The sequence below is a fragment of the Lathyrus oleraceus genome, chromosome 7 (assembly GCF_024323335.1).
Source record: "Lathyrus oleraceus cultivar Zhongwan6 chromosome 7, CAAS_Psat_ZW6_1.0, whole genome shotgun sequence".
NCBI classification, from domain to species: domain Eukaryota; kingdom Viridiplantae; phylum Streptophyta; class Magnoliopsida; order Fabales; family Fabaceae; genus Lathyrus; species Lathyrus oleraceus.
In genome coordinates, this window is record NC_066585.1 from 326,485,764 (window position 1) to 326,502,662 (window position 16,899).

The following is a 16,899-nucleotide window of genomic DNA, read 5'->3' on the forward strand; positions in this document are numbered from 1 at the left end:
TATGTTTAATATGGTCTCATGATCAAGTCACACTTGATGCATTAAACGGACTAACTATTCTAGGGACTTTATTAAACAAACGTAATAAAGAAAAAGCCTTTTATTATTAATAAATAATTCGATACAAGTACCAAAAGTATTGGCCTTTAGGGCTTACACCAACAATCTCCCACTAGCACTATAGCCAATCAGGCATTCCCCTAATGCCCATTGATCTAGTATGGCCATCATGCTTCTGCTGCGCAAGAGGCTTTGTTAGTGGGTCAGCAATATTGTCAAGTGTAGGTACTCTACATATTTTCACATATCCTCTATCTATTATCTCTCGAATGAGGTGATAATGCCTAAGTATCTGTTTGGATCGTTGGTGAGTTCTAGGCTCCTTAGCTTGTGCGATAGCACCATTGTTATCATAATAGAGACCAATGGGATCCACAATGCCAGGAACTATGCCAAGTTCACTAAGGAACTTTTGATCCAAACAATTTCCTTTGCTGCACTTAAGGCAGCAATATACTCGGCCTCGGTTGTAGAATTAGCAATTGTATCTTGCTTTGAACCTTTCTAGCTCACAGCTCCACCATTTAAGCAAAACACATAACCATTGGAATCATTCATATTAAAGCGTCTCAGCACCTTGTCTATGTACTCTGACTTAGGGCAAGCATTTTATGATCTATCTCTATAGATTCTGATTCCTAATATATAGGCTGCTTCACCTAGGTCCTTCATAGAAAAGCATTTCCCCACCCAAGACTTTACTTGTTGCAGGGTAGGGGTATCATTTCCAATGAGTAATATGTCATCTACATATAATACTAGGAATACGATTATGCTCCCACTAACCTTCTTGTAGACACAAGGCTCATCTTCGTTCTTGATGAATCCATATGTTGTTTTACTGTTTCATCAAAACGAAGATTCCATGAGTAGGTCACAGGCTCATCTTGATCCATGAGTAATACATCACCTTGATCAGATATCCATATATCTCAGGTAGGTGACGTATCCTGCCTGACCTACGCTGGTCTTGTTCTACTTGAGCAGGTTGCTCTTACACAACTACTTGTGTTTCCTGCTTCAATTCCTCCATAGGTGTGTCGATGCTTTGTGATTCTTGAATTTCTTCAAGCTCTACTTTCCTCCCACTGGTTCCTTTGGAAATAAAATCCTTTTCTAGGAAAACTCAAGTTCGAGCGACAAACACTTTGCCCTCAGAAGGATTGTAGAAGTGATACCCTCTTGTTTCTTTAGGATACCTCACAAATAAGCATTTTTCAGATTTGGGCTCAAGCTTAGTTGAAATTTGTCGTTTCCCATAAACTTCGCAACCCCAAATCTTCATGTAAGACATATGTGGTTTCTTACCACTCCATATCTCATATGGTGTCTTCTCAACCTTTTGGATGGAACACGGTTAAGTGTGTAAGCTGATGTCAATAGTACATGTCCTCAAAAGGAGTTTGGAAGATCGGCGTGACTTATCATGGATCGGACCATGTCCAACAGGGTTCGATTTCTTCTCTCAGATACACCATTCCATTGGGGGTGTTCCAGGAGGAGTAAGTTGGGATAGGATCCCACACTCTTTCAGATGGTCATTAAACTCTAGGCTTAAATACTCACCACCTCGATATGATTGAAGAGTTTTAGTATTCTTACCTAGTTGGTTTTGTACTTCATTCTTGAATTCCTTGAACTTTTCAAAGGACTCTGATTTGTGTTTCATTAAATACACATAACCATATCTACTGAAATCATCAGTGAATGTGATGAAGTACTGAAAACCTCCTCTGGCTGGTATGTTCAGTGGTCCACATACATCAGTATGTATGAGGGCCAAAAGATCATTAGCTCGTTCACCTTTTCCTGTGAATGGAGACTTTGTCATCTTTCCAATTAAACAAGATCTGCATGTCTCATATGATTCATAATCAAAAGATTTCAAGAGTCCATCTTTATGGAGTTTGGAAGTGCGTTTCTCATTTATGTGGCCTAATCGACAATGCCAGAGGTAAGTTGGAGTATTGTAGTAATCAGAAGATTGTTCGGCTTTGAAAATCCAATTTAGTATCTTTTTTTCCATCGAATATAGGGAAATAAATTTTCAAGGGTCATACTTGAAACAGGGGCTAGCTGTAGTTCATGTCACCATGGGAATACTCTGGATTCCTTCCGTGAATTTTGATCAACGCATCAAGGGAGACAATGATTTGATCTAGCTTTACTTCATTTTTCGAAGTCGTTATTTCGAGTTTGGTGAATCGGTTTGCATTCGATGTTTCCATTCTATCCGTTTGAGTGCATAAGTCATTATGGAAATTTTCAATGGTTTCGGAGTTCCGCTTCACTTATGACTGCAACTCTTTCATTTGGGTGTTGTCTGACATGGTTCAATGAGAGCACCAATTGTTATGGTCACACCAGATTGATAAAATAAATTGATAATGTTTTATTAATCGAAAGATATTACTCAAACTATGGAGAAATATAATAGAATAAAAAAGAAATCAGATTCTCAAAGAATACGAACAACTATTCAGAGAGAGAAAATAATACTCAATTCAATTCTCTATCTATTCTTTATTCATCTATTTTATATATAGTCTTTGTACTTATTGTTAGGCTGACGAATTATGTTTCCTTGTAGTTACAATAGAATTTTCCATCACTCCTTGATTTTCGCTTGCATTTGCAACAAAATTTTATGTTTCCTCCTTTCTCTCCTGGACTGTAGCATTGGGCCTCATTACATTTTGCGGTGGAGAGTTTTCCCAATGAGCTCCATCTTTTGCTTTTCGATAATTTATTGCTGCCTATGCCTTCCAGAATTTAACCCGTCATCCCTAACTTACACCTGACATCACATATATATATATATAATATATTATATATATATATATATATATATATATATATATATATATATATATATATATATATATATATTGAGTGAATTGATTAGATTATCTTTCACAACTTTAAAATCAAATTTTCAAATTAATGCAAAATTCACGCAGTTAACAAAATTTGTTTGGCGATATAGAAAATTTTGTAACTCATATCAAAAATTTCAGCAAAAGTTTTATTTTTTAACGAGCAATATTAAAATATACGGTAAAAAATTATAACTTTCATGAGATTTGACCAAAAATTTCAAAATTTCTAATAGAAACTCTTATATTTTTTCAAAAATACTGGTATTAGTTCAAAGATACTAAATTTAAAATAACCAGTATAATTTAATATCGACAAATTTAAAATGAACTATCAGAAATTTAATCAAAAATTTATAATAAATTATCGAAAATTTGTTTCATACTTTTTTATCCAACTTTATATCCAGGGATAGTTTTGAAATTAAGAACATATATGGGGTCATGTTTAATTTTGAAAGTGGGCAGTTTAAATTTTCAATGCCTAGGTAGGATGATCCATTTAGGCTTTTAGCTTTTGTTATCTCCTGGGATTAGGTGGACTTTAAGTTTCATATAATTAAAAATAGAATCTAAAAGCGTTTATATAGAGTGACATTTTTCACCTTATAAATCGATTTGTAGGGATGAATTAAGTCAAATTCTATTTTATCATGGTATCACGAACCTATCGATTCGGATCACTCACTATTTCTATATACGTACCAAACATATAAAAAAAAGTGTTGGATGCAAGGGGTGTATTAGAATTATTGATAATTCGGATCATCCATCATTTATATCCACACACTAAATTCAATAGTGCTGAGTGTGAGGGGGTGCATCAGAAAAAATCCAAATCCCAAAATTTATAAAGAGTGACATTTCTCATTTTATAAATCGATTTTATAAGAATGAGTTATATCAAAATTTTTATTTAATGTTTTTATATCAAAATTCAAACTTTAATTCGTCACAATATAGCTTTACTACCATTACTCAATGTTGATTATATGCACTCCCTTTTAACAAACAAAACAAAATAATTTTGCTTTTTTAATCCATTTTTTTAAATTTTCTTTAAAATATATTTTATTTTATTTCATTTCGTATAAGAATAATCTAATAACTATTTTAGATTTATTTTTTAATTAAAAAAAAAAGATTATAACCCCACAGTTTTGTCACTATTCTCTGCATCCCCATTTTTTTTCATTTCACCAATATTTCTATACTTAGCTATCAACAACAAGAACTTGAGAACATTTTTAAAAGATAAGAAAGCCGAAACCATACCGGTTGGTGGACAGAAACAGAACAAGAAAATTTATCTAAATGGATGTAGTTTTGCAGCGCCCTATATCAGTTCACCACTTCTCTCAGAGTGAGATTTTAATTTCTTCCTCACCAATTATCATCCTTCTTGTATTTGCAATTATTATTATTATTATGCCAATGTAAAATTTCATAAAACTAGTAGTTAATTCTGGTGTACATGCAACGTTGTTTTAACTGGGTAGTTGTGTAAATTCATAATAGTCCCGTTAGGTTTACTAGTTCATCTTCATTTTTTAGAACATTGGGTTTGGTGATTAGTGTTAATTCAATGAAAGTTCAAAATTAAGTTTCTATAACTAATGCTGCTTGAATATTATATGGTGCACACCATGATTCTGCTAAATTAATTAAAAATCTGAACACATGCTTAATTGATTAGAGTAGCTAAAGTCTAGAAATTTAGACAAGTTTTATTTAGTTTTGGTATAATTGAATTTATGTGAATGTTGTCAAATGTTAAGTGAACTCTTTATCTCTGGTTTGGATTGATGGAATCAGACGGTATGGGATGGAATAAAGTGGTCTTCTATTGTTTGAATCATTTAAAATCGGATAGAGCGGAAAAGAATGAAGTGGTATTGATTCCATATAATTTCATCATTTATTATCATATGTCTTCCTCTGTGATTTGGGCAGAATGAAGAATTTGCATTGATCCGTCATAAAATTTCTAAACAATGAAATGGAATCTTCATTTCGTTCTGCTCCATTCCGCTCCATTCCACTCCGATATGCTCAATTCCCCTACATTCTCCTTCGCTCCATTCATTTTATGATATCTAAACATAGCCTTGGATTCATTATCATAACAACTACTTGACTTTTTATTTTAATACAATGGTGCATGTTGCTCCCTTTGATGTCTTCTGAAATAATCTGAATCCATTCCTTACTGTCGTGTCGTGTTACTCTGCTGAAAAGCTTGTCAGAATATGTTGTTCAATAATTCATGATTTACCACACTGTCTTTGATGGTATATAAGGTGGGCTACCGCACAGGCTCAAAATTTGTCACGGTTAAACCCTATTTAAATACGGCCTCGTAAAATCTTTATTGTCGTTAAAACGTGGTTAAATAGAATTTCTAATTATTTTGTTATGGTTGAACTGTAGCTAACCTTGAACTGTGGCTAACCGAGCCTCCAAAAATTTAGGCGACTCTGATGATTTATGATGAAAACTACCGCTTGGTGTTTAAATTAGTTCAAAAATGCTATAACTTCACACTTCTGTTTCAATTACTTTTTTTTTAGCTCATTGGTATAATTAAATCATTTGTAAGGCATCTTGAACTTATCTTATATTGACACTAAGCAAAAGATCACATAAAAACTTATGGCTACCTTACTGTTGATGTTGTAAAATGAAAAATAAATCTGTATTTTCTGCTCTGATTTTATATCTTGATTAGATGTGAAAGATGGGAAGTCACACTTACAAAGGAGATCAGTCACAGTCTCCTCTTCACTCCCCGAGACAGCGGTTTCAGTGGCAGTTGCTGCAACTTTTGTTGGTGCAGCAGCCACTCTTCTTGTAAAGAGATCCAAAACTCCCGAGTCCACACAGGTAAGTAATTCATCTTTGTTGTTACTAGCAATAAAATAATTATTATTAGCACAAACACTTCAGCTTGAAGACGTTTACAATGTCCAACACGACACGACAGAACCAGGTGTAGTTTATATTCATCCTCGTTTATTAAAATATTATTAGGGTTGTCAATGTGTCGTTGTCAGTGCTGAGGCCGATGATGTCTAAGTTTGTGTCAGTACTTCATAGTATCTAAATAGATCATTCATTCGTGTCAATTATTCCAAAACTAGGCTCGAACTAGCGAATGGGATCTGCGCTCAGCACAATCCGAGAAAACTAGCCGGTGCCATGTGATGCAACCTGGATAAACAATTTTTTTTATTAACAGTATGTAATAATATATGATGAAGATAGTGAGAAAAGCTCCTTGTTAACTAGAAATTTCTCATCTTCAATTTGACTGAATTGTGTGTCAAACTCTTCATATGAAACAGTTAAAGATTGAACTCAAAGAATGCGAAGATTGTGGAGGTTCTGGTATATGTTCAGCCTGCAAAGGTGAAGGATTTGTGCTTAGGAAACGTTCCGAAGCAAGTGCTCAGAAGGCAAGAGATCTATCTAAAAACATGGCTACTCGGTTCACCGACGGGTACAATTTTCACATCTCTGATTTTGTCTAAATTTTATAATTTCGAGTTTAGCATTAAACTCGACGATTACATACACCAGGCTTCCAAAGAAGTGGAGCTACTGTACAAAATGCACTTCTGGCAGATCATGTTCAACATGTGGTGGAAGTGGGAAGCTAAACTAATAGTTTAACTCTTACATAATGGTTATGGTTTTGTTGAAATCAAGATTAAGAATGAGGTAGCATAATGAACTAAATCTAGTTTTTTGTTATTAGCATTCACTTGTTTTCTTTATCTATTCCACATGAAGCAAAATTTATGTGTATGTTTTCAATGTCAATATATAGTATGTTTTTGGTATAGTTGCAGAACTATACAGATGGACCGTTTCAGAATTTGAGAGAATAGGATTTAAATTTTCTGTCATTTCATATAAATAGTAATATATATTTCGACAAACCTACAAAATTTTCATATCCCATTTAGATTATGATTAAACTCTCCCCGATCCTATTCGTTATTTTTTGGATTTGAATCTCTACGGTCAGGGGATTTCATGCATTCACGTTGTCAAGATAATATCAACCGTTTGATCTTTGATCGTACGGCTCACACAAAACAGCTTTAATTTTTTTAAAATGCATGTATGCAAACTTTTTTTGACCGAAGCAAATATGAATCCCACAAGTACCACTTAAAATTCATATAAGTGGGAGATTGTTTGTTGTGAAATCGATGTCAGAATAACATAGTATGATCAGTTTCTTTATCAGTAAAAGAATTATATAACTTTCTCCCTCTGATCAGGATTATCAGGGATTGATGGAGAAGTGATGACTAATATGCTATTTATAAGAAAACTAAACTCTAACTTTCAACTAACATACTAAACAATTGACCTAACAGACTGCCCAAATTCAACATGCTAACTTAAACAACAAGTTAACTAAGACATTTGCATGCAAGAACAGACTTCGACTGTGACATGCACATCTTTGACTACTGTCGAAATATGAAGTTATCCCTGTCAAGGCTACAGTGCGATCCAAATACCACAAATCTATATCTTGGAACAAACTCTACACTAACAAGGGAACAAATTAGTTTTTATGATGCAACTTTATCAATTGCGTACAGTGAAAGAACTTGCTACTTGAAAATGTCTTGGTGATCATATCAGTAGCATTGTAATCAGTCCAAACCTTCAGCACTTGGACATTTCCTCGCTCGATTATCCCTTTGATGAAATGAGCCTCATATCAATGTGTTTGGTTCGCTCATGATAGATTGAATTCTTCGACATGTGTATTGCACTTTGACTGTCGCATTTAACACTAATTGTTTGAACTTGAAGTTTCAGCTCCTTAGCAAAACCTTCAAGGCACAATGCTTCTTTCACAGCTTCGGTGAGGACAATACTCCACTTTAGTGGTTGATAAGGCAATAACCTTTTGAAGTGTTGCTTTTTAACTGATTGTTGTGTCAAACATAGTGAATACATACTCAAAAATAGATTTTCTGGAGTCCATACAACCTGCATAATCAAAGTTAACAAATCCTTCGATTTCTACTTTGTTATCATTACCACATGCTCCACCATAAATCAGGGCTCTGCGCAGAGATCCATTTATGTACCTTATGGTCCACTTTAATGCTTGCCAATACGTCTTCCTAAGATTGACCATATACCTGCTTACAATGCTCATTTCATACGTTATGTATGGCCTCGTACAAATCATAACATATATCAAAGAACCTAATATACTAGCATATGGAATGCTATTCATATAAGCTCTTTCGACTTAGTACTAGGACTCTGAGTCGTACTCAGCATGAACTGAGGATTAGCCGGTGCTACAACAAGCTTTGAATTCTACATACCAAATTTATCGAGAATCTTCTTCAGGTACGTCTCTTGAGATAAGCATAATCTTGACTGCTTTTTATCTCTCTGGATGTCAATCCCAAAAATTCTAGAGACAACTCTCAAATCCTTCATGTCGAACTCCTTATTGAATTCAACCTTCACCTTCATAACATCATCGACAATGTTGCTTTCTATGAGGATGTCATCCACATAAAGCAACAAAATAACAAGTGAACTTCCAGGTCAAAATATGAGGTAAACACAATGGTCAAACTAGCTCCTAGTGAAACCTATGTGTGCCATGAACTTGTCGAATTTCATATTCCATTGTCGAGAATATTGTTTCAGAACATATAACGACCTATTCTGGCACACATAATTTTCATTTCCCTTCTCTGCATGTCCTACAGGTTGCATCATTAGGATTGTTTCATCTAGATTATCATAGAGGAAATAAGTCTTCACATCCATCTGCTTCACCTCTAGGTCAAACTTCGCCACCATAGCAAACAACATTCGAATGGATATATGCTTTACGACAGGTGATAACACATCATTGAATCAGATACCTTCTTTCAGAGTGAACCCCCTAGCAACCAATATTGCCTTAAATCGCTTCAACATCACTCCTTCGATTCCTTCCTTAACCTTGAAAATCCACTTACATTTGACTAATCTGGCCCCTGTAGGTTTCTTGACGATCTCCCAAGTGTTATTATTATTAAGAGATTTCATCTCATCATCCATGATTTTAATTCATTAAGTCTTATCTCGACTCCTCATAACTTCTTTATAATCTCTTGGTTCTTCATCTAAAACCTCACTTGCAGAGATTAAGGCATAAGTTATGAGATATGCATAACCAAGTCTCTGAGGTGGCTTTATGACTCTTCTAGATCTGTCTCTTTCCAGCAAGTAGTCATTATTAGTCTCCTCATCTTCATCAACAACGCGTGCTTCTTCTCCGACTTCATCAGGGTTATGCAATTCAACATCATTATGCTCCACCTCAACATGAATCTCTTCGTGTTCCAGCTTTTCTCAAGAGATCTTCGTACTTTGACCAACATCATCAATTTTCATGAAAGCCATCCCAGCTTCATAGAAAACTACATCCAGACTTGTGATACACCTCTTATGACCTGGCTCTAGGAACCATAACCTATAAGCTTTGACTTCTTCAGGGTATTTAAGGAACATACATCTCAGAGCTCTAGGTCCGAGCTTGTCTTGCCTAATGTGAGCATATGCTACACAACCAAATACTCAAAGTTTGTCGGGGTCTGGTGGATGACCTGACCAAACTTCTTCAGGTGTCTTCATCTCTAAAGCATTCGAGGGACACCTATTTATCTGGTAAGCTACAATCATGATTTTCTCAGCCCAATAAACCTTCTTTAATCCCACACTAACCAACATGTACCTCACATTTTCCAGAATGGTTCAATTAAACCTTTCAGCCAAACCATTTTGTTGGGAAGTACCTGTAGTAGTTTTGCGCCTTGCAATACCAGACGCAACACAATACTTGTCGAAACCTAATTGCAAAATTCAAGACCATTGTTGGTCCCCAACCTGTTGATCTTCCTGCCAGTTTGGTTTTTGACCAGAGTCTTCCAACTTTTGAAATTTTCAAAAGTTTCATCCTTAACTTTCTGAATGAGTACTCATAACTTTTATGAGTAATCATCAACTCTGGATAGAAAATATCTTGCACTTGAGTGTGAAGGATTTCTTGCAGACCCCCAAAGATCAATATGGATATAATCAAGGATCCATGTGTTCTTTGTTTACCTTTGTTAAACTTCACCATATAGGATTTATCAAATACATAAGGTTCACAAAACTCAAGTTTTTCGACCTTGTCATAACATAACATATTTTGTTTCGACAATTTGACCAAGCATCTTTCACTGACATGGCCAAGTTACTTGTGCCACGGCTCAGTCTTCGACACGGGTTTTGTGAATGTCACATCTACTGAACCACCTACTACCTCAGCCTCAAGGGTATATAGGTCTTGCCTCTTGATGCCTCTCAAGACTTCCTTCGACCCCTTCATTACCCTTATGATACTTTTCTCTCATTTGAAAACATATCCTTTCTTGTTGAATTCACCAAGAGAAAGCAAATTCCTCTTACATACTTGGCATCAGTCAATATCCTTATTGACTTATCATGGAGTTTGAATCTGACAGATTCAATTCCTGCAATCTTGCAGGCTTTTTTATTTCCCAATAACATTGATCCACCATCCTGATCACATAATTCCTCAAACGGGTCTTTTTTTGGAGACATGTGCCAAGTACAACCCGACTCCATAATCCACTCATTGGTAGAGTTACTTCTTAAAACTACTAGGACATCATATGATTCATAATCATCTTGCATAATGGATGCATTATCATTATGCTTACCAACATGATTATTCAATCGATCAGGACACACCTTTCTTGTATGACCCTCCTTGTTACAATGATAACACCTAATAGCAAGAGCATTACCGCCATAAGAATTACGTAAAACTTTACCATTCTTCCTCTCATACTTACCATCTTTCTTTGAGAACTTTCCTTTAACGAATAAACCTTCTCCAATAGATGATGACTTTTTCTCTTTTCTTTCGTTCAAGTCCTTCGAGTATAAGGCTGACTGAACTTCTTCAAAGGTCAGGGGATCTCTTCCATACAAGAGGGTTTCTTTGAAGTGAGCAAGATATCTTGGTAAAACACGTAACAACAACAACAACAACGCTTGATTTTTATCATCAATCTTGACCTCGATATTTTCAAGATCAAGAATCAACTTGTTGAACATATCTAGTTGCCCACCCAAGACTTTATCTTCACTCATCTTGAATGAATATAAAGCTTGCTTCAGGTAGAGATGACTGACCAAGGATTTGGTCATGTATAAACCCTTGATTTTTTTTCACACACCCGTTGCAGTTTTCTCCTTTGAAACATGCATCAAAACCTTATCACCAAGGCTCAAGATGACTGCATTGTGGGCATTATTGATCATCGTCATCTTCTCCTTCTCTGTTAGGGAAGCATCCATCTTCTTTGATCCTTTCAATGCTTCTAACAAACCTTATTGAATCAGTAAGGCTTGCATCTTCAAGCGCCACAAACTAAGATCATTCACACCGGTGAATTTCTCAATCTCATACTTTGTTGACGATATCTTCTCCTCCACGCTCACCGCACCAATTTGTTATGAAATCGATGATAGAATTGAAGGAGAAGAGTGATCCAAAATGCATCGGAATTTAATTTTTTTTCCTTTAGTGATCCTTACGAATGGGCATGATCAGTGATAGAATCGTTACCTCTTGTGGCGATTTAAACCTTTGATGCAGATCTACGGAGTGATCACGAATGTTTAATGGTGACAACGCCTCTACTCAGTCCACACGAACGGATTCCTTCAATCTCAGTGCTAGCTGCTACAAATGAAGGCTTTGAGTGTGTGTGTGTGTGTGTGTGTGTATGTGTGTGTGTAAGAGAGAGAGAGAGAGAGAGAGAGAGAGAGAGAGAGAGAAACGAAATTACAACTTCACTAAAAACCCCACTTAAGTGTATGTCTCCCATATCTTATGATATGCCAAAATCACTTAAGCGTGTGGTACCTTACCATATTTCGTATTCTACTTAAGTACACCGTACCTTACGATGTTCTACAATTCACTTAAGGAGCACCGTACCTTACGGTGTTCCTTAGTTACTCTATCTCTCATCAATCCATCCTTTTGTGTGTGACCCTGTAGGTTTTCGCGACATTAGCAATCATATTAAATCACACATTTAACATAATAAACAGTGAGCGGTATCTAGCAACACATCACTGCTACCCAAGACACGAAAATGTCATGTGATCTGACAAATCCTTTTGTGATAATACTTATGTGTATAATTACCCTTTTTCCCCTCTATCTATATTGAACACAAGGCATAGACCATGTCATCCTTGTCCAGTTCAATATTGGACCCATAGACATTTATCCTGTTACGCAGGATGGGCAAATTCCATCTAGGTCACCCATGTCCCTCAGCATGCTTCATGGAGTACCCATCAACTGTCTTTATGGTCATCCAGTTATGGAAAATGTTTGATCAACAATAAGACACTCGACTCTACATCTAGGGTACATAGTGGTTTCAGGTCAAATGGTGGTATACACCATTATCACCATGAGAATAACTTATGACACTTAGCATAACATTCTATATAGTATTCTCATAGCGGGTCAATCCAGTATAAATATTACTCTCAGTATTCATACTTATGTTTAAGACCTGATAACTCCTTATCCATGATCCATGATATGTGATCATCAGTCTATATACATAATAGTCTTAATGCTTTAATGTTATCACACTTCACAACAAAGCTCGACTATGGATACTTTAAGAATAATGTCCTTATGTTTGATGGAATCTCATGATTAAGTCACACTTGATACATTAAACGGACTAGCTATTCTAGAGACTTTATTAAACAAACATAATAAAGGAAAAGTATTTTATTATTAATAAATAGTTCGATATAAGTACCAAAAGTATTGGCCTATAGGGCTTACACCAACTATTATAGAATAACAGAGTATGATCGGTTTCTTTATCAGCAAAAAAACCTCACCACTTTCTCTCTCTGATCAGGATTATTAGGGATTGATAGATAGGTGATGACTAGTATGCTATTTATAAGAAAACTAAACCCTAACTTTCAACTAGCATATTAAACAATTGGTCCAACAGACAGACCAAATTCAGCATGCTAACTTAAACAACAAGCTAACTAAGACATCTGCATGCAAGAACATACTTCGACTACGACATGCACATCTTCGAATACTATCGAACCATGAAACTATATGTGTCATGATTAGAGTTTGATCCAAATACCACATTGCTGAATCCCATAAATACCACTTAAAAATTCATATAATTGGGAGATTTTAGTTTCAAATATAAAAAAAATGTTCAATCTAACAATTTTGTCATTAACTATTAAAATAACTTTTACGAAACTAATTATTCATTTTAGAGGAATAAAATTCATTCAAAAAATTCTAAACAAACTTTGAGAATTTTAACTATCTTTAGCCCTCACCAACTTTTTTGATAGATGCTTTAGAATCTAAAACAACTTTTAAAAAGAAAAATGTTAACGAGTGTCTCATGGACATCCTTTAAGACCCTAAAATAACAAAAAAAAAATTGGAAATGTCTGTATTTAATATATTAAAAATTGAAATGGTTAATTTTTCTATAGAATATTTTTTTTTATTTGAAATCCTTAAAAAGTGTCTATAGGACACTTGTTAGAAAAACGCTTTAAGAAAATATGAATAGGTATTTTAATGATAAAACTATTACCTAAAACAAATTTTAATAAAGACATAAATGCAGTTTTGATACCCTAAGTTTCTTAATTGTTTGATTGTGGCTCTATAAGTTTCAATTGTTTGATTTTGACCCCTCAAATTTTCTCCTTTTGCATTTGATAGTCCCCCAGTAACATGTAGACTAAACTTTGTTTGTGTGGCATTAGAAAATTAAACTATTGTTGATGTGACATAAAAAAATTAAGTGGTTGATGTGGGAAAAATATATTGTTATTTAATTTATTAATTTTCTTCTTCTTTTTTTCTTTCTAATTTTCTTCTTCTTTTTTTCTTTCTAACTTTCTTCTCTATAATTCTATTTTTTCTCCATTTTTTTAATTAGTTAAATACAGATATAAACATGTCCATGAGACATAATATCTTGAAAATATTAAATATTCCATTCAACATAAGCATGTTGTCAAATTGTTTTGAGAAGAAAAAAATAGATCACTGACTATTTAAATTCATAATATGTCAAATGACAAAAACAACAATAAAAAGTATAAGAAACTATATAACAATAGCAGTTCAAAATTTGTCTTATGGTCAAAATCAACAATAAAAAAGTCTAGAAAAAAAGATAATGACTAATATTTGCTTTCTGAAGTTTGAGTGTCCATTGTATATTTGTCTTTCTTCTTTCTTCCCCCTGTTGAATTTGAGCTTCCTTCTTATGTGGAGAAAGGTCCAAATATCTTAATCCGTTTGCATTTCAGTTATTTAAATGGAGAAAGTTAATTTAAGTTTGGAGAGAGAGAGAGAGAGAGAGAGAGAGAGAGAGAGAGAGAGAGAGAGAGAGAGAGAGAGAGAGAGAGAGAGAGAGAAGAGAGAGAGAGAGAGAGAGAGAGAGAGAGAGAGGAGAGAGAGAGAAGAGAGAAGAGAGAGAGAGAGGAGAGAAGAGAGAGAGAGAGAGAGAGAGAGAGAGAGAGAGAGAGAGAGAGAGAGAGAATTAGCTTCAAAAAAGTGAAAGGAGGAGAGAAACCTATTCTTGTTTTTCTTCAACCAGTCTCAGTAAATCGGCAATTTCAAATTCGTTAACTATTGGATGTAGCTCATTTTTGGAAGGAAGTTTGCAAAACACGTGTCTACCTTTTTACCGTTCGGATCTTCAAAACAAAGTCTGATTTAAGAGAGAAAGTTTGAGTATTTTCAATTTCTTGTTTCTTATTTGTAAGTTAGTTTATTTTGTGATTTTGTTGTTATTAGCACTAGTTTGTAATATAAGCGAGTTTTAGTCTACATGTCATATAAGTGAGCTTTAGACTACAGGTTACTCGAGACTATCAAATGTAAAAAAGAGCAAATTTGAGAAGCTAAAATCAATCAATTAAAACTTGGGAGACCAAAATCAAATAATTGGAAAATTTGGTGACAAAACAACATTTAAGCTTTTAAAAAATATAAATTGAAAAGTTGCCCAAAAAAAAACCTATTCCACTAAATATAATTAATAGGGTCAAATAGCTCAACTGCTACATATTAACTAAGTTAAATGAATATAAGTTGATAATTTAGGATTCAGTTTCTGCTGGCATCATTTATTTACATTTACAAATCAATAACTTTACTAAAATAATAATTATAATTAATAAAATTATTTTAGTAAATAATATTAATTTTATAATTAAAAATTATTTATTAAAATGATTTATTTTCTTAAGAAAATTGTGCAACTCAAACAAAACACATTTTATAAAGTAATATATATTTTCTTTTCCAAAAAATTGTAATTTGTAAAAGTTACTTTTGACATTTTTTGAAAACAAATTTTTTTTGAAAACAAATTTTCAACCATAATATTATCTAGTGTATCAACGTCTTAGCCCTCTCAGGCCCATCATCCCAAATCAGTCTATTTTGATCTTTTCAAAAGTGGTCTAGTGGTCAATAACAAAGAAAATGGGGTTTGCAAGAGTACAAGGTTCCCTTTAGGGTATCCATTTGGATGGACCGACAAACCATGTTGTGGGCTACTTTCGTAAGAGGTCAAACTATGATATAATGGTACTTGAGGTTTTTCAATGAATATGTGAAAACCTCGAAGACCTTAGACGATTGTTTAAAAGATATAAGTTATGGAGATCATCAGGATTTGCGTCTTCCTAAACCAAGGAAAAGATATTGATGAAGACGTGGATGCACCAAGGTTGCTATAGATAGTTACGCAAGATATGTAAGGCATGAATAAAGCCCTAATAGACGGGGTACAATTGGGAAAAATCCATAATCAATTGATAAATGATCTTCCTTTAAAATGATTAAAAAGTAATTGAGATCCCTATTTCACTAAATATTATGTCATCAATAGGAAACGAGAAAATGAGATACCAATTGAATATTCAGACACAAATTGAAGGGATATCCACCACCCAGTCCGAAGGATGCTCAATATTCGTGTAAGGTTAGTAATTATACATATTAGTTTGTTATTAATTGATGAAATACTTCCCCAAATAGTCCTCATTCACATATCTATGATAAGTAGCCTTCTTTTGCTTTATAATAGGCCCACAATGAGGGTATTTAATTATATTAACAACGTCTACATGTCCACACTGAGAAAGAGTGATTATGAGGGAATGTCTCGTATACATAACATTCTACTTCATGCGAAAGAAAGAAAAAAACACATTATTTCCCCTTTTTTAAAAAACCTATCAAATGGATGGTCCTTAAGGTTTACTAAGTAAATTTTATTTTCCTTTACCTTGTGTGGTGCCCTATCACCCTTTGACGGCGATTAGGGATAACAATGACAATAGATTCTAACCAGATGTTAGGGCCTTTAACAAACTCGAGATAAAACATGTGATATCCATGGTGTGTACTCCAAGACTCCTCATAAGAACCTTTTCATCAAATCTCACTAGGGCCTATACTTCACTAGACTCCTCACAAAATAAAAACGCTTTCTAATATTTGGGGGCTACTAATTTGAGCTAAGTCTCAACAAACAAAGATGAGCAAAAATTGAACACGCCCCAAAAGAACAAAGGATCATAGGAGAGCGATTTTATACTATTCATTAAATAAGGAAATCACAAGATTTTATGACACCGGTCTTAAAGACAATTAATTTAAAAAAGTTTCTAATGTCTCTAGACCCTAAACCTTAACTATAAAATCTAAAGAAAAGTTCATATTCAAATACATTATATTTTAAATCATAAATCACATATTTATGATTGTCACTGAGTTAATCGTCATGTGTATTTGTAGATG

At 34.2% G+C, this 16,899-nt stretch overlaps 1 protein-coding gene across 1 annotated transcript; it reads left to right on the forward strand.

The window, feature by feature from the left end:
* The first annotated feature begins 4,113 nt into the window (after nt 1–4,113).
* On the forward strand, nt 4,114–6,813 carry LOC127106297 (uncharacterized). Its single transcript, XM_051043601.1, has 4 exons — nt 4,114–4,299; nt 5,665–5,819; nt 6,281–6,435; nt 6,516–6,813. The coding sequence occupies exons 1-4, from the start codon at nt 4,251–4,253 to the stop codon at nt 6,598–6,600; spliced, it is 444 nt and encodes a 147-aa protein (XP_050899558.1). The 5' UTR covers nt 4,114–4,250; the 3' UTR covers nt 6,601–6,813.
* The last annotated feature ends 10,086 nt before the right edge of the window (nt 6,814–16,899 follow it).